Source organism: Stegostoma tigrinum, chromosome 5 (genome assembly GCF_030684315.1).
Source record: "Stegostoma tigrinum isolate sSteTig4 chromosome 5, sSteTig4.hap1, whole genome shotgun sequence".
In the NCBI taxonomy this organism is placed as follows: domain Eukaryota; kingdom Metazoa; phylum Chordata; class Chondrichthyes; order Orectolobiformes; family Stegostomatidae; genus Stegostoma; species Stegostoma tigrinum.
In genome coordinates, this window is record NC_081358.1 from 109,082,839 (window position 1) to 109,102,464 (window position 19,626).

The following is a 19,626-nucleotide window of genomic DNA, read 5'->3' on the forward strand; positions in this document are numbered from 1 at the left end:
TCAGATAACATTTGTACTCATCCTGTCAAAATGGACAATTTTATGTTCTTCCCCCATTATATTCTATTTGCTAGATCTTTGTTTACTCACCTAACTTAGTCTCTTTATGTACTCTTCACAACTTACTTTCAACCTATCCTTATGCTGTCAACAAATTTGACAGCCATACTTTCTGTGTATTCTAAGTCCATTATATAAATCATAATTACCTGAGATTCCAGCACCAGACCGTGTGGCACACTACATATTATTCCTTGCCAGCCATTTATGCCCACCTGTCAGTCGTCTTGCCACATTAATATGTTGGCTTGTACTGCGTGAGCTTTTATTTTCCACAACAATCTTTGGATGGTTCACATTAACAATTATCTTCTAGAAATCTAAGGACAGAATGTTCATTTATATTCACATCATGTGTTTTCTCTTCAAAGAGCTCTAGTAGATTAGTTAAACATTATTTCCCTTTTATAAAACTACATTGGCTCTGCTTAGTTGCCTCAAACTTATTCCAGTGTCCTGTTTAATAATTTATTTAAGAATGGCTTCTAATATTTATCCTATGATGAATGTTAACCAACTGGCCCGAAACTTCCTGCTTTCTGTTTCACTCTCCTTTTTGAATGAAAAAAATGCAATGTGTCAACTATTTCAAGAGCCATTCCTGTTAAGATGCTGGAATGAAGCCCATCAAGATGCTTCAATCCATTGGTTGTGGAACACTTAGCTCAGCGTGTCACATGTTGCTTATGCAGTTTTGCTTGCAGGTCATCCTGTTTTGTGATTTTAATGGGTTGATACCTAATTCTTAGGTATGCCTGGTGCTGCTCCTGCACCCATCATTGACGTAGGGTTGATTCACTGGCTGTTGGTAATGGTAGAGTGGAGGGCATAATGGGAGGTTACAGATTGCATTGGAGTATGGCTCTGCAGTAACTAATGGCCCATAGAGTCTCAGATGACCGGTTTTGGGTTGAAGCCCATACCATTTAGCACAGTGATAGTGCCACACAATGCTGTGTGATGTGACTGCCTTCTTGTAAACAAAAACTTCAAGTTACAGTCCCCCTCTTTGTTGTTTTAGAGGGTATTTTTTTGAGTTCAGCCTCCAGTACCATTAGCTCTGAGCTGAAGTTCAAACACATTGCTCTGAACAACACTAACATGCAGGTCCCACAAACTGCAACTATGATATTTTCCCTCTCTTGTCATCCTTCATGTGTTCTAAGGAACTACTGTTTTTTTCCAATTTTATATTTTATGTTTATGTATTTTATTAACCTCACCAACAGTTGCTAAATTGTGTTGAAGTTTAGGAATAGACTACACTTCTCAGATCTTCACCAAATGATTAGCTTCCTTTCCTGTAACAGAGAAAGAATCAAATTCTGAGTTAAATATTTTAGGAAAAGCAAATGTAACAGAGCACCAGACCTCCTCACTTTTCTCCCTTTTCAACACTTTATCACTGAACTAATACTCTATTAGCAGTTGGACACTCAAATGCTAAGCCACACTGAGTTGGCTAGCTTTATATTCTCCCAAGACAAACCTGACTCGCTGAATCAATATTTAGTTTTAGCTCCTTCTTGGTTAATATATTCTTTATTGGAAGCCTTGTTGAAACCTGTTTAAGGCTGAAAACCACAGAAATTAAACTGTAGAGTTCAGTTAAATGCAGGCTCCAAATTAGATTTCTGCAAATAAAAGTTGAGGTTTCATTACCCAACAACTACTCATGTTTATAGCTAGATCAAACTGAATTTGCGATCTGAATTTACATGCTCCAAACACAAACAGCTTTGCTGACCCAGTCAGTGAGGAACCAGTTTTAGCTGGTTCTTAACTAACCTGCTTTTTCTCTGGAAGCCTTATTAAAAGCCAGCTTAAGGCTAGCAACTACTGAATTTGAACTGTAGATTTTAGTTGAATGCCAATTATAAACTTAAAGCTAAATTAGATGTGTACCAAATAAAAATTTAGATTTTCTAACCCAAAAACTGCATGATTATGTTGACAGGAACTCTGAAGTACTTAGCACTGAGAAGAATCTGGGCTAATGAATCTAAACTGTATGCATTAAATATACAAACTAGATGCTAATATTCAGCATTAAAATTTAGTAAATATGTGTAAGCAAACAAACTGTATTAGAATGACTGACTGCACTTAAATGTCAGATGAAGTCACCGCCAGTCCCACCCAGTTGTATTGTTAGTGACCATGGTGAATTTCCAAAAGTCCTAAAGCTTTTTCAAAGATCTAGCCTTAGGACACCCTTAAACCTCTCTAATTTTGATCTTCTTAATGGCTGCTCATGTCTTAGATCAATATTATTCTCAATATTCTCCTGAGACAAGTTTCTCAGGACTCCTGAGATTGCTTTCAAGTGTCTTAATTACCAACAACATTTACCAAAAACATGGTTTCACAGAGCCTGTGCTGAACTCCTCTCAGCTCCAGTCTTTCTCAGCTGGACCAAACAGATACTCCTTGTCGATGTCTTCCATCCAACTCTCAGATGTACTGGACTATCAGAGGCTTTTGGGCCTTCATTTAGGACCTAATTTTTTTTTTTGCAGGTCATAGAGCCGCGCCTGGGAAGTGCCCTGAGATCTAATTGCCTGCTAACAACAACACTTATGCTGTTTGGAGGCATTTCTTCCACTTCAGTGTTCTCCAAGATCTACACTTCAACTGATCTTCCCAGCAATCACAAGCTCAAATGCGTTGTATCCAGAAATCTTCTCTAGCTGCCCTATCTCTAAGGACATAGCCACGTTGTGCTATCCTAAACCTGAACTTTATGGTTTATTGGATTTTTAAAAAGTTGGTTTAGCTCTAACTCTCTCTGCACTGCTATCACTGCAAGCATTGTTGAAGCCACATCCCCAGGTAAAGTATGCTGACCTAATAGATAACACAATGTAAATAACTCTTCAGACATGACCCGAAACATCAACTTTTCTGCTCCTCTGATGCTGCCTCGCCTGTTGTGTTCATCCAGCTCCACACAGTGTTATCTCTGACTCCAGCATCTGCAGTTCTTACTATCTCTAAGTATGCTGACCTGCTGTTTTATAGCTCTATTTCTTTGATTCTGATTCTATTCAATGAACAGGAGGATTGTTCTGAATTGCCATTTATTTTAGCTACGTTAATTATCACTAAAGCCCAGAAATTTAATTATCTTATGTTCCTAACTGTTAATGTGCTAAAGCAATACGATTCCAACTCTTTAACTGCACAAAACGTCGTGGTGTTTCAGTTGAATTTATCCCTTTTGCTGCTCTTTAATTTTTCGTGCTAGACATTAAATTTTTGTACATGAACAATGTATTCAGGATATTTGCAACAATCCGGTCAGACTTGAGTCATCATATGGAGTGGTTATGACACCTTCACTGGGGCCTTCTATCTTTAATCCAATTCTAATTCTGCCCTGAAATACCCACAGATTTAAGCTTATGAGGCAGTCTTCACAGACTGAACTTTGCTAAAGGCTTTCTAAGTGTTTTGATAACACAGTAAAAATGCTTTCCAACTTGTGTTTCTTCTGGTTTGATCCCTCGTAACTCAAGAAGATTGGTGAAACCTCTTTCTAGGATCTGGTGCTTTAAGTGAAAATTTGATTAGTCCTTTGCAACTCTTGTGAGGAGATGATTAAAATGTTTCAGTAATACCCATATTGGTTCTATATTTGTTACCAATCTTAATCAGAGGCTCTCCAAAGCATGGGATCCCGGGGTGAATCAACAACTTTCAAATTTGTTTTGGGTGGACACTGTTTTTCTCTTGATTGCTAGAGCCAGAATTGAGATGAGATTTTGTATCTTCTTTCTTATATCCAAAGTTGCAATTTGAGTATATGAGGGTTTTGCAAGTTCTTATATGGAATGCCATTTTGACATAGCCTGCTTGAATTCTGGCAGACATTCTCTGTCAGAATATATGTGCTTTTATGGAAGATTGCCTGTATGGATGAAAGGTATTTTCTCAAGAGTATTATTTGATTCGCTATTTGGATCTGTTGTCAATTATATTTTGTGACCTCATCAAAAGTGAACTAATCACCCAATTGTACAATTAAGAGAGTTTGTGAAGGCTAGATTTGTCAGGACAAAAGCATGGCTTCTTACTTTGTAATAAATCGTTAGATTATGGATTTTGTAATGAGAGGATTAGCATGACAGGGTTAGGGATGGACTTATGAAGAACATTTCTCAAATGAGAATGCAGTCATTTCAGTTCCAGGTGATTTTTGATATGGCATTCTTAAATTATGTGAAGTGATAAGTCTGAAGATAATTATAGTTTCCATGTTATAAAGTAACAGAAATATCCACATTCCACCACAAGCATCTTTGCAATTGTAAATATTTCACTTAAGTCAATGCAGAATTTAATGTTATAATGAATAATGCAGTCATTGGCTATGTTTGTGTCAGACCAATTCCATAGATGCCCACAAGCCAACTATCTTATGTTAAAGGATGGCCTTAAATGTGGCATTCTCTGACTATCATCTGTTCCGAAGACCTTTTGCAGGAGAGGAAGAGTCCGTGCTTGGCTGGAGTTCTTCAGAATGAGTAATGTCTGGGCAGTGACAACTACTTACAGATTTACACTATCTTGGAACTCAGTCTTCAGTACAAAGTCTGTGTGCGAAGATTTAGGTTAGTTGAATTTTAAGGGCAGGATTTTCCTTGCAGGCTTTAGGATCCCGGCCCCGACTGTGGTCGATAGTATGAGAATCAGTCACCCACCAGTGATTTTTCTCTGAACTGCAAATTCCTGGCCAGAGGACAGACTTGTCACCCAAATAAAGATGGCAGGAAGGCTTTTGAAGCTGTACAGCCAGTAGGAGACAGCAAGTTGCCTTTTCTGGTTAAATACGAGAGAGAACGCCACCAAATGAGGATGTGCTCTTTTCAAACTGTGAAACTTTAAAATAAAAATTGTCTTCATCAGCTGAGCTCTTCAACAGGGCAGTCTGCAACTGTAGTTGAAACCAAGAAAGGCCTTAGAGCCTGCCTGAAGCACTGGCCTCCTGCTCTGCCTTTTCAAAACAACCTCCTGGCAGCTGGCCTGCTCTCTGCTCCTCAGAGAGGCTGGAAGCTGACTGGAATTTCAAAGTTATCCTTTGACAATCACCCTTAATACAGCAGTGACCACCTGCCACTTATGGTTGAGTAGACCTGTCCTTTCTAATTTCACTTCCAGGAAAATAAGTTCACATGGGATCGAGCTGGCAGAGTGGCACCCCGGCCAGTGTAAGAATTTCAACCTTTGCCTACATCTGTGCTCACTTTAATCAGGGCCAAAAATTCCAATCAAAAGTTTGCCATCTTACCCAGAGATATACACATAATTGAGTTTATGGTAATCAGACTTCTGATCAATAACTTTTTAAACCAAATGTACACTAAATAAATAACAGAACCATGGCATTATGTAGAAAAGAAGGCTTTTTGAATCATTGTGCCTTGTGTGCTCTTTTAAGGGGCTTTCCAAATTGTAAAGGTTGACTATGATTAGACTAAGTAAAAGGAGGTGTCAGCTAAGTTCATTTGATTGCACACTCCCTGAGAATACTTTGATTGAGGACCAGTCCATCAGATGAATCAATATTTGCTCTGACACATCAGAGAAACATGAAAAACGCCATGACGCTATCCAATCTAAAGCTAGAAGTTTACTCAATTTCCTGGCTGATGTAATTGAGCCACAAAAATAAGTTTGCCTGCCATTCATTTCCTGTCTGTAAATGGTAACCTGCAATCTTTACACCTCCCATTCATAAATTCGCCCACCTGAATCTTACTTCACTCTCAGATATACAGAAAAAGCTTTCAAATTGTATTAATGGCTTTAGAAAATGAAATTAGATGAAAGCATCTGCCATTCTAGTTTGTTGCTCCTCAACTAGTCACAATGATGATTGTCTGAGGGAGGTTAAAGAACATATTGTGGCTGAGTCACAGTAGACACTATTTCATCTCTGGAAACATATTGGCACTTTCAGCAAAGCGGCAAAGTTGATGGTGATTCATTTGCCAGAGTGATTCATTGCAGACCAGGTGTGAGAGGATCTCTTTTCAGTGCTTTCTTATTTGCATGAAGTTCAACACTGTTGGTTACTTGAATCACTGTGAATTACCAATACAGACAGCATGGGCGGCTTTGGAAAGCTAATCGCCATAAGCAGTGGGAAATTACAATATTCAGTGTGATGTGATTTTGACATTTGAAAAAAAAACAAGTGCTGCGTCTGCCTGATTAATGCAAATTCAATGGTACTTGCATCGATGAAATTCATGTAACATGCTTCTGATCTCACTGTACACAGACATATCAATATTTTAACACAAAAGAATGCAGTTTGCTTCTTCTGTGGTCTACATTGCTCATGATTGTGCAATTTTTTGATGGTAACATGCTCATACTTATTTTCAAATCCCTCCAAGGCCTTGCTTCTCCCTGTGTTTGCAAACTTCTCCAGCCATTTCCCCTGAGTTCTCTGCACGCCTGCAATGCTAAACTCTTGACAGTGCCAACCTTAATTACTAACGTTTATGCTGCTGCCACTTTAGTAATGAAGTTTGGGAATTCCCTACCACAGCTCTGCACCTCTCTTCTGTTTAAACATGCTCCTTAAAACCTTACTCCTGCTCATCATTATATGTCTCCATGAAGGTTTTTGATGTCTAACACCCCTCCGAAGACTTTGTCACATAAAGGACATTATATTTTGTCGTTTGCTTTACTGTTGAAGTGTTCTCCCCTCGTTTTACAGAATTATTTCATTACTTATTTCCCAACGAAATCCTATTCTCTCAATTTTTCTTTGGTACTTGTATGGTTTTTCAAAATTTTTCCAGGTACCTCAGGTATCACATCTCAGATGTCACACCTGCTGTGCCTTGTTTACTTGTGGGTGTTTCTGTGTTGCAGTTGAACTTGATTGGGTTAGACTGTGTCCAGGCAATAGCCATGAATAAATGATTAAACAGGCCATACGGCATAGAAACCGACCCTTTGGCCCACCATGTCTGTACTGACCAACAAACACCAAGCTACACTAATGCCATTTACCTGCTTTTGGTTCATAGCCGATTATTCCCTGGCATTTTAAGTGCCCATCCAGAAGCTGCGTGCGTATTTGTACAAAAGGCCTTGCTTGCATGCAAAGTGAGTGTATTGCTTCCACTTTGCACATTTTGTAATGAGGTAACGGTGCTGCAGATGTCCAGTCACTGCTGCACCACCCAGGTAAGACATGATCAATTAGAGGTGGCTTGCTTGGGTTGAATTTCATAAATTAACTCAGATTGATGGTGAAAAGTTCCTAATGTCTCTCTATGCCAGTCATATTCCAAGCAATCAGCACCCTCTTCTCATTTCTTATAATCTGTCTTGTTTCGAAAATTAGTTTTCCTACATTTTAGCCCTCATGAGTGAAAAATGAAAAGCTGCAAATTTTATACCTAGAAGAGATGTGGCAGTGAATTAAACACTAAAATAAAACAAAGAACTGCAGATACAGGAGATCTGAAGCGGGGAAAAGCAGAAATTGCTGAAGAAACTGAGGGTGTTTAACTGCATCTGTGGAGAGAAAACAGAGTTAACGTGTCAAGCCCAGTGAATCTTCTGAAGAAGGGTCGCCAGACTTGAAACGTTAATTAAATTTTCTCTTCACGGAACTGCCAGAACTGCTGAGGTTCTCTATTAAAACTAGTAAAGTTTTCTTGCAACCAATTGCATCTTAAGCATAGAATGTTAACCAAACAAATGTTGTATAAAGGAACTTTCTGAAATAAAGAGGGTGATTTCCTGCCAGTCTCACATTGCTACGAATTGGAATACGCATCCTGAATCAGTGGAAGCATTTCAAAGGGAACTTTGACAAGTGAATTGGATAAACCCTTCCTGGGCTATGGATAAAGCATAGTTGAATGGGAATTGTGATTTTTGCTTATTATTTGGATAGCTGTCTTAAAGACCTAATACTAGAATGCTAGTGCACATGGCCTGTTCTGTGCCCTATGACACTATGAATTAACCTTGCAACATTTTCATCTCCTTCCCCTTCTGACTGCATAGCTCTTTCTTCGAGAATATTGCTTCAGCGATTTGCCTCCAGTACCTCTGTCAAGTAGCCCTTCCTGTTCATGTCAGACCTTCGAAAGATAGTGGATGTGAGTATTTTGTCAATGTAAAAAAAAGAAGCAGGCACCACAGAAGCATATCTTCCCCAGCTTTAGGAGGCCATTAGGAGAGAGAGGCTGGGTTAGATATTTTCCCTCCCTCTGGGGCTGTGAATAATTACTAGCCCGATATCACTGCATCAGTTAAAAATAGCTCGCTCATTATAGGCCAGTGATCCAAGCTCATAAATGTTTCTGAAGAAGGGTCACTGGGCTTTGAAGTGTGAACTCTGCTTTCTCTGCACAGATGCTGCCAGATATGTTGAATTCCTCCAGCAGTTTTTGTTTTTGTTTTTGTGTCACATATATTGTTCAAAAAAGGGAACTGGGATAACCCCGGAAATTACAAGCACGTTAGTCTTATCTTAGTGGTGGGCAATTTATTGGAAAGGCCTCTGAGAGATAGGATTTATGATCACTTGGAAAGGCACAGTTTGCTTTGTGATAGTCAGCATGGATTTGTGAGCGTTAGCTCATGTCTCACAAACCTTACTGAATTCTTTGAAGAGGTGACCAAACACGTGGATGAAGGTAGAGCAGTGGATGTGGTATACATGGATTTAAGTAAGGTGTTTGATAAGGTTCCCCATGGTAGGCTCATGCAGAAGGTAAGGAGGCATGGGATAGAGGGAATTGTGCATATTGGGTTCAGAATTGGCTGACCCTTAGAAGAAAACGTGTGGTAGTGGATGAAAAATATTCAACATGGCGCTCAGTTAGGAGTGGCATACCACAAGGATCTGTTCTGCGTTCTTTTCTATTTGTGGTTGCTGTAAATGATTTGAATGAAAGAGTGGCAGGGTCGATTAGCAAGTTCACAGATGATATGAAGGAGGGTCGCATTGTGAACAGTGCGGAGGTCTATTCTAGTTTACAAAGGGACATTGCTAGGATGCAGAGCTGGGCTGAGAAGTGGCAGATGGAGTTTAACCCTGAAAAATGTGAGGTGATTCATTTTGGAAGGACAAACTTGAAAGCAGAATTCAGGGTTAACAGAAAGATTTTTGGCAGTGTGGAGGAGCAGAGGAATCTTGGGGTTCATGTCCACAGTTCCCTGAAAACTGCCACCCAGGTAGATAAAGTTGTTAAGAAGGTGTGTTAGCTTTCATTAATAGAGGGATTAAGTTCAAGAGCTGTGAAGTTATGCTCCAGCTATACAAAAGCCTGGTTCGGCCACATCTGGAATATTGTGCCCAATTCTGGTCACCTCATTGCAGGAAAGATGTGGAAGCATTGGAAAAGGTGCAGAGGAGATTGACCAGAATATTGCCTGGAATGGAGGGAAGGTCTTAAGAGGAAAGGTTGAGAGCGCTAGGGCTTTTTCTCTTTAGAACGATGAAGTATGAGAGGTGACTTGATAAAGGTGTACAAAATGATCAGTGGTATAGATAGAGTAGACAGCCAGAGAGTTTTTCCTAGGATGGAAGTAGCTATTATGAGGGGGCATAGTTTTAAAGTGAGTGGAGTTAGATACAGGGGAGATGTCAGAGGTTGGTTTTTTACTCAGAGAGTGGCCGGACCGTGGACTGCGTTGCCGGAGAGGGGTAGTGGTGTCGGCCTCATTAGGGGCATTTAAGCGGCTATTAGATAGGCATATGGATGATAGTATAAGGTAGGGGTGGAGGTTAGATAGAATTTAGGATTGGGGTAAAAGTTTCGCACAACGTAGTGGACCGAAGGGCCTGTACTGTTCTATGTTCTGTGTTTTGTATACTTTCTTGGTGTTGTGTTGGATGCTCAGATTAGGCAGTGTGCTTACATCAATTGAACTATAGAGGGAGTGCTTGTCCCCTTATCTTGGCTTCACTGATATTCCTACTTGAAGACTTGTACGTCTTTATCTGAATGCTACCCAGCAACTGCAGGTCAGCTTTTGGGTTATTTTTCCCACCTATCCAAAGCATACTTTTAAAGGTAATTGATTAATGTATAACTGTAAACAGCATTTAAATCAGTTCATCATGAAGAATAATGAATGAAACATTAATATGATCCTAAAACTATCTATTTCACAATCTAGTTTATCCCTGCATTTTTACACTTCACATCTCTAAATGTAACATTTCCTAAGAAGGGGAAATTTACATGTTCTGACATTTCACAACTGATAACGGTAAAGTTTCATAGTCGGTGAGACGATATGGGGTGCTGTCTCATTAGAGAAACACAAAGAGAGATGACTGGTGATGGTTTCATCTGAGGGTCACCACATCTCAAAGGAGGGGAATCCTTTAGGGTATTGAGCCCATGATGCCCCAAATCTAGCCCTAACCCCGACTCTGCTTCACAGACCAGCCGTCCAACCAACTGAGCCAACTGACCCCTTTTCACCACTGATAGGAAGCCTCTGATACTTGAAAATGTTATAATTTTAAATTTGATCTTTAATGCATACCAGTGATCTATTAAAGCATATATAATAAAGTATTACATCTGGTTTAAGTGATATTCTCTTCTAAAAGTTGGGTAGACAATGGATCACTGGATAGCCATCAGGAATGGTAGCCAAGTCTCTTTTTTTTTGTCATTTCCCCAAGTCTAAGCTCCTGAGCTAAGGATAAAACACCAAAGCAAGAACCATCCATTCAGTACAACACCCCAGAAACACATTTAACCAGCAAGCCATTCGGGAAGCTGATGGGGCATATAATTTCTCTTTTAAATTTTATATCTAAATTGTTCAACTTGATTTGTAATCTCGTTGTGATATTTAAGCCATCCTTTGACAGTTCTAGCCCGACAGATCATGCAGGGGCACAATGCAAATCAACTGTGATGGATTGTATTTTTCCATTAGTTCGCCATATTTCTCAAAGTGTAGATGGTTAAAAGATGTATTTATTTTTAATTAGATGCTCAACCAATAACGTTCCAGACATGTTAAGGTCAAGCATTCACGTGTTTAATGAGTACACAGTGTATGTGGTAGTTGTTAAGTGTGCACTCAATCATATAATAGTTACAGTAATAATTGTGGGATTTGACACATTAAAGTTCTCATTACAGTATTCAGATTGTCCAACATTTTCAAATCCACATTCTCACTCTTATTCATGACTATTTTGTCGCTTTGATTTCACGTCTCTGTTGAGTTCACAGCAAGTCTATAGCACAGAAAGTGGCAATTAGACAATTAGTAATTAGGCAATTAGTATGGTTCAGTTTTTCTACATGAGCCTCCTACTTCCTAACTTCTTCACCTAACTCTGTCAATAGACCCTACACTTCCTTTCTCCTATGTATTTAGGTAGTTTCATCCTAAATGCAGCTGTGTTATTCTCAGAATCATAGAGATTCACACCACTGAAAAAGATCCTTTGAGCCATTGGGTCTGCACCAGTTATCCCAATCCCACTAATCCTCCACTATCCCACATTTTTTTAACAATATCTTGGTAAAGAAGTTTCTTATGAATTCCCTCTTGGATTTATTAGCAATTAATGTAGATTTTGTCTCTTCTCAAAATGGGAATATTTGGCTAAATTTTCAACACAGAAGTGGGAAACAGAGCCAGATTACTTTGAAATCAAAGCTTGTTCAGATGGGAACTGAGTCAAGTTCAGATTTTTGCAGAGGTGAACAATTGTCTGGGTCAGGCACAATGTTGGGCTCACTCAGACAGTCAAATGCAGCCATCACTGGGGCTTCTGGTTGCACTGGAGAGGAGAGATCCTCTGACTTTCCCAAAGCCTTCCTCTGCATCAGAAGGAGATTAGATGGCCTCGGAAGCCAGGCAGCAAATTCTTACTTCATCGAAGCTGACTTGCCTCTGATACTGGAGGCCATTAGAAACTTGGAGAGGAGGTCATTTCATTGTTCATCAGAACCATCTCTTTGTGCTTGGGATTACCTCCCTTCATCTCCAGTTCTTCTTCATTCCCTCCCTCCTACTCCACCCCCAGTGAGCTGCTCCCTTCCAGGGCTTCATTGTCTTCTGTGGCCTCCATTGTTTTCCTTCCCTTTATTCCTCTCCCATCCTTTTGTGATTCTGTCCTTTCTATGTATAGTGCAGTGCATTTCGTTGTCTTAAAGTCTAAATTGTGACAGTTATGACTCATTGCCAGACGAATCCTTCCTTTTGGGCCCAGCTCTCTGTGACTGCCTTCCCCTGCTCTTCTCTTCTCATTGTACTGGGGGCTGCCAATCCCATTCAAGGCTTGGCTACTGATTGCTATTCTTTCGGCTAATGGTAATGAAACTATTAATGTTGGAGGTTTGCATTAAGCTCCATCCAATCTAATGAAGTCACACAAGGAGAATAGGCGACAACACTCTGTAACAACCACAAACTGACCGTGGCTGGTTCCGCACCTCAAAATGACAATAATGAAAAGCATCCATTTGATCCAGAGAGGAAAACATTGAGGGGGCAAGCAAGTTTACACTTTTTAAGAATGCTCAGAAAACCAGTCAGCTGCCACAAAGCAATTGCACAGTACGCAATCAGCAGAACTAATGGATGGAATGCCAAGTAAGTAGCAATACTCCAGGCTATATTGTTCCCCTCCGAACAAGTGAAAAGCAGAGGAAAGTGAGAGGCAGCTGGAAACACCTAAAATATCAGTCACACTTGGCAAGTGAAGGGTCTTTTGAAGAAGGAAGATTATTAGAGGGAGCATTGCTCAGGAGCAGCCATGTTAGAGCTCTCAGAATAAAGTTATAGATCCTGGAGAAAAGGCAAAAAAAATACTCAAACTGAAGACCACAAATAATGAGGTTGGGAAGGATAAAGATTTAAAAAAGTACTTCCTGGTCACAGGATGATTGTCACCATCTCAAGCTCACGTCGTAAGGCATGACTGCATTAGCTACGTCAAGAGGCAATAAATACAGGCTAAAGATTTCAGGTGAAAAAAGTGCAATTTTAGGTATGTAGAAATTTGAGTCTGACAGGAAAAGAAAGCAAAAGAATTTTAAGTCTTTGACTAGATACATAAACTAAATTGCAGGTTTGACAGGACCCACAGAGGTTTATTTGAAAACATGGATATCAAGACCTGCTTGGCTTATTGGGCTATGAAAAGTGACAATACATCCGTGTTATAGAACATAGAACATAGAACATAGAACAGTACAGCACAGAACAGGCCCTTCAGCCCACAATGTTGTGCCGACCATTGATCCTCATGTATGCACCCTCAAATTTCTGTGACCATATACATGTCCAGCAGTCTCTTAAATGACCCCAATGACCTTGCTTCCACAACTGCTGCTGGCAACGCATTCCATGCTCTCACAACTCTCTGCGTAAAGAACCTGCCTCTGACATCCCCTCGATACTTTCCACCAACCAGCTTAAAACTATGACCCCTCGTACTAGCCATTTCTGCCCTGGGAAATAGTCTCTGGCTATCAACTCTATCTATGCCTCTCATTATCTTGTATACCTCAATTAGGTCCCCTCTCCTCCTCCTTTTCTCTGAAGAGTCTCCCAAACTCCAACCAGCATTCATAAGACAGGAAAGTCTCCAGTTTTACTGCAGGAAATGCAAAAAGCGTTGGGAAAATCCCACAGATGCTGACACATCTACGCACGTTCTGCTTACATACTTTCCTTCCTACTGCTTGAGGATGGGCCAGGGAAGAGGTTTGACACTGCTATAGCTTTAAGGAGTTATTTTGTCCTGGTTTATTTTAAGAGATGATTGAGTGAGAGGCACTGAAATGGCTACTAGAGACCACTTGAATGGGCAGCTTGGGAGGCCTTGGCTTTTTAAGTGCAGTCTCAATGGGTGTGGCTACCTCTCTCAGATTAAGATTTCTGGGATTTGGTTTTGCAGTAGCATCAGAAGTTATTGGGGTCTGAAAGAGTTGGAAGCTTCAATGAATATCTCCTGGCTGCTACTCTCTTTGAATTGACCCACTGATTTTTGCCTTCCAAATGGGAGAACTGCGTGTGACAATCTGTGTCTGAATTTTCCTTTTGGCCAAGGGATGTGTTATGGGATGTTACTATATTGGAACAGTCAATCAGTGATAGTTACTGTAGCCACTATTCCGTTAAATTTTCCAATAGAGTTCAATTATTCTAATATTTTCTTTCTTTTGTTTGGATTTTGACAACAGTGTTTAAATAAATTTTCAGAAGAAGGGTCCTGATCAGAAGCATCAGCTTTCCTGCTCCTCTGATGCTGCCTGGCCAGCTGTGTTCTTCCAGCTCCACAGCTTGTTATCTCTATTTTAAATAAATTGTGTTTTGTTATATATTTGACCAATTCCATAGCATCTGGAGCCAACACTTTATATTTTCCTTTAAAATAAGAAAAAGTTATGGTCTAGGCTACTTTCTTAAAATATTTTGACAAGGTCAGGGGTGGTTCATAACAGAGGCTAATATTCAGAAGAAGACAGAGGCAGTGGTTGTGGGAACTGGCGAGGCTACAGGGGAGATGGAAGTGAAAGCTGCAGCTCATGAAGAAGAGGCAGCCTGTACCTGTCCTCTCCTGGAGCTGGGAGGCCTTACCCATGGTTTGGCAGGGGGATGGTGGTGGTGGGATTGGGGTGGGATGGGGGGTTCGTGGGGGGTTTGTGGTGTTACTACTGTGCGCCTGGAGCATGGAGAGCGGTCAACAACAGGGATAGGCGTGGCAGCAACCCTCAGCCCCAAACATGGCCTCCCAGCTCTGGGGTGTTCGCCTCCCCAGGTGGCGTGGCAGTATGAGGCTAGACTTCCAGAAACAGGTGCTGACTTTGCACCATTTGGTTACACCTTTTCCCTTTTCCAGGTAAGGAATCTTCACCTGTTCGAGCTTTCCTGCTGATCAGGACATCTCTGCTCAGGGACCACACTTACAGTTCATCATTTCTTGGTCACATGCAGGTTTTGCATCTCCAAACCAAATGTATAATTTTACAACACCTGTGTTGCATGACCAAAGCGAAGATCATTTCGTAGACTTCAAAGAACCAAAGGAAATTATTAGTGAATAAATGTAAATATTTAAATTATGTGGGGGAAGAGAATTTTCAGGTAGAAGACTGATTGAATGGCAGACCAGGCTCGATGGCCGATTTCTGATCCTATTCCTAATGTTTCAGTTCTCAAATGTTATTGCTGGAACATTTCCACATGTAGACACACAAGCGCACATACAAAGACATAGACACGCACGCACACAGGCATTAACAGACACACACAGAAACACATGCAGTTGCCAGAATTGATCTAACAGACTTGCTACCCAACATCTGTTCCAAGACTGGAAAATTTCAGCCTAAACAGGCAGGTGAGGAGTACCAGATTTTTACAATCTCCGGAATGGGTGAATATGAAGTTGTTAGACTTTTTAATTACTGAGACATTTATTTTCTTCTGCTTTAGTTAAGCAGTTTCTTTCATGGTCCGAAGCATGATGAGCAAGCAGTTAGTATTTGACGTGGCGATCAGCCAAGTAGACCTCATACAATATGAGTTCTCTGATTAAGACTGGTCAATCAGGGAGACCTGGCTGACAGATATAAACAGGAGTGTTAGAAATTCTGTCCAGGACTTCCCACATGTAAGTAAAGTGTGACTTGATACCAGACTCTTGTTTCAGTTGGATCCATATTCCAGATTGCAAGGTCACGATTGCAACATGACCTTTAACTTCCTTACTAAACCTTTCTTCCCATATGTCCTACCAAGACAGTTCTATGTTCTATGTTCTATATTGTAAGAGTCAACATAATTGCATTTAATTAGCCAGAGGTTGGACTTAAATGTGATAGAGAATCAGATAACTTACTTTAGAATATAGAACATAGAATATAGAACAGTACAGCACAGTACAGGCCCTTTGGCCCATGATGTTGTGCCAAATTTTTACCCTAAACCTAAGGTCTATCTAACCTCTACCCCTACCTTATACAATCACCCATATGCCTATTTGTAATCAGTTGTTTCCATTAACTCAATTGTCTCGTTATTGTCCCCTGACCTTTTCCTTTGTTAAGGTCCTTAAGATGCCCAAAACACAACAAAATAAAGTGTAGAAATTCAGTCAATTGGAGTTTGACCAGGTTTCTGACAAAATATTACTTATTCATTGTGGCTAAACTTAAAAAAGAATGCTTGCTAATATCCATTCATTCATCATTTATTTCAGTGAGTTCTGGACTTGCACTTCCCTATCTCTTACTGCGCATCTTCCATTTAAAATGGTAGAAACATGGGAATCTTTATCTTTTTGAATGTGCTCCAACATTTGGTGAAATCATGGCTTTTCAGGAACCTGATTTTAGTGTTCGAGAAACAATCAAGGCAACAATTGATGACATAATTAAGAGACACTTAGCGAAATGCAGGTTAATTAAGGGAAATCACCATAAATTTGTTGAGGCCCGAACAACTTGGTTGGGTTTTTTTGATGAGCTAACAGAGAAGATTGATCAGCAAAATGCTGTTGATGTGGTGTAATGGCTTTTTATAAACTTCCATACAACAGTCCAATGAACAAAGTAAGAAGTCATGGAACAAGTGAGAAAATAGCATCATGTAAATAAAATTTGCTGAGTGACAGAAAACAAAGATGACTGGTGACTGTATTTTGGCCAAAAGGAATGTTTGTAGTGGAGCTTCCCAGGGATCTTCCTAATTAGAGATTAATGATGTCGACCTTGATGTACAAGACACAATGTCAACATGTTCTATTGATACGATACATGGAAGTATGGTAAACCATAAGAAGGGAACTGTACAGCTGCAAAGAGCAGAGATAGGTTGGTGGTATGTTGGACAAGTAGCAGAAGAAATTTATGTTCCTGATAGTGAAAGGATTGAGAACAAGAGGATGCAAAGATTTAAAGTAATTGCCAGAAAAAAGAATGGCAAGGTGATAATGTACTTTTTTCACACAGCAAGTCGTTAGGATCTGGAACACACTGCCTGAAAGAGTATTCAATTGAGTCTTTCAAAAGGACATTGAATCATTATCTAAAGTAGAAAAGTCATTACAAGGCTACTGCAGGGAAAGAGCAAAGGAGTGGCACTTGCCAAATCGCTCCTCAGGGGGCCAGCATGCACAGATCAGGCCAAATGTCCTCATTCGGTAATGTAACTATTTTACGATTCGTTAAGTATGGATGTGATAAAAAGCAATATTCTGCTCACATGTTAAGGGAGTCCTATTCTTACACACCTAGCCTTGATCCCACACAATTGCACATGCTCAATATGAGCACCCTCTTGATTGCCAGGAAACGAAACACCTACAGAAGTTCTCAGCAATACAGTACCAGTGAAACAAACAGAGCTGTGTACAACATCTGGAACAACAATGAGAAAAAGCTTTATGTTTATTAAGCTGTGCAAATGATGCTATTGTGGAGGTTTTAACTTGTCATTCTAACAATGATTGCATTGTTACAAAGTTCTGACATTTTTTAAACTTTCGAACTAAAGTTTGAAATGGAATTCCAATTGCAGATTGCCAAGAACCCATTCACAGAGATCAGTGATGAGGACAAGTTCCTTGGCAGGGGGTCTGGCAAATGGCAAGCAGCTGACTCTTCAGATCCGACTCAGGCCCAGAGTCAGGCATTCCTTTCCGAAATCACAGAGGATGAAGTAGAATCTGTAAAACAAAGAGAGGAGGCAATATTACAGATTGAGGTGAGCAATCGCTTTGAGTGTAATAGTAATTGTTGGCTATTGCAAGATTTGTAGATCTCAAATTTTGTGTGCATGTCCAATCCTACATAGGGAAAGGGGTCAGCTAATACCTTTGGTTCTGACACTTATACACTTCTTCATAAATGAGCGTTGGAATCATTACTGCCTTCCCTATGCTGAGACATTGAGGTTAGCAGGAAGACATAAGCAAATACTTCAGAATTCAGACTCTCAGAGGGGACCATATGGGTGGATGGTTAAAATGCTCTGGATGATTTCCTCCCTGAATTCTTGTTGTCTTTGTGCCGATCTTGATTTTAACCAGATCCTTTGCATTGATAGCAAAGGCACCCACAGTGTCCTTGCTTAATAGTGGATTAGAGTCCAGATTACAAAATTAAATCTGTCTGAGCAGAAATCATTTGTGATTTTATTTTTCATTTATCCATTCCTCATTGTCCTAATTGCAACTGAGATTCACCCATGTTGCTGTGTGTCTGGAACCACATGTTGGGCGCAGCAAATAAGGGCACCATATATCCATCCAGGTGGGCTTTTCTGACAAGCAACAGTGGTCATATGGTCACCATTAGGCCATCTTTTTAATTGTGTTTTTTTCTTTCATTCATTCATGGGATGTGGGCTTTGCTTGCTGGGCAGTTAAGAGTCAACTACGTTACTGTTTCTGTAGAATTACAAAGAGGCCAGACCAGGTCAGGAGAGCAATTTCTTTCCCTAAAGCACGTTAGAACCAATTTTTTTTTTGTTATACCAATTAATTTTTTATAAATTTCAGGTTTTATTGAATTCAAATCCCACCATCTGCCATGGATTACTAGCCTAATGACCTAACCACTGTGCCACCATTTTCTCTCAAATTCAGATTTCACTCTTTCCCATAGTAGTATCTGAACTCATTGACGTAATCACTACCCCTTCACCTCCTCCATACCATTCCTAGGGATGAGGTGATGGCCTGAGACTGATAGATGCTCCTTATGGAAATTTGAGCTCCCTACTGTCTTGAACATCGTCTCTTTGGAAACACTTTTAAAAATCCCAGGTGCATCATGTGCCTCTGTCACGGCAAAAGGGCACAGGATGCTTCCTGATCCCTCAACTCCCATTGCTACTCCACCAACCAGCTGATGTCTGCAAGATTTAAGGTGAGACGGGAAAGATATGAAAGGAACCTAAAGGGAAACTTTTTTTTCACACACAGAGTGGTGTGTGTATGGAATGAGCTGCCAGAGGAAGTTGTGGAAGATGATGTAATGACAACATTCAAAAGGTATCCAGATGGGGATATGAATAAGTGATAATGGGAACTGCAGATGCTGGAGAATCCAAGATAATAAAATGTGAGGCTGGATGAACACAGCAGGCCCAGCAGCATCTCAGGAGCACAAAAGCTGACGTTTCGGGCCTAGATCCTTCTTCAGAGAGGGGGATGGGGTGAGGGTTCTGGAATAAATAGGGAGAGAGGGGGAGGCGGACTGAAGATGGAGAGAAAAGAAGATAGGTGGGGAGGAGAGTATAGGTGGGGAGGTAGAGAGGGGATAGGTCAGTCCAGGGAAGATGGACAGGTCAAGGAGGTGGGATGAGGTTAGTAGGTAGGAGATGGAGGTGCGGCTTGGGGTGGGAGCAAGGGATGGGTGAGAGGAAGAACAGGTTAGGGAGGCAGAGACTGGTTGGACTGGTTTTGGGATGCAGTGGGTGGAAGGGAAGAGCTGGGCTGGTTGTGTGGTGCAGTGGGGGGAGGGGACGAAGTGGGCTGGTTTTGGGATGCGGTGGGGCAAGGGGAGATTTTGAAGCTGGTGAAGTCCACAT

The 19,626-nt window shown here is 40.6% G+C and overlaps 1 protein-coding gene across 3 annotated transcripts in view; it reads left to right on the forward strand.

Moving 5' to 3' along the window:
- tsnare1 (T-SNARE Domain Containing 1) overlaps positions 1 to 19,626 on the forward strand; it is a 753,673-nt gene that overhangs the window by 523,303 nt on the left and 210,744 nt on the right. For 2 of the 3 annotated variants that reach the window (XM_059646375.1, XM_059646376.1), the window contains exon 8: positions 17,611 to 17,796. The exons of the other annotated variant lie outside the window; for it this stretch is intronic. In XM_059646375.1, coding sequence (XP_059502358.1) covers positions 17,611 to 17,796 — 186 coding nt within the window. The remainder of the gene's footprint in view (positions 1 to 17,610; positions 17,797 to 19,626) is intronic. 3 annotated transcript variants of the gene reach the window in all.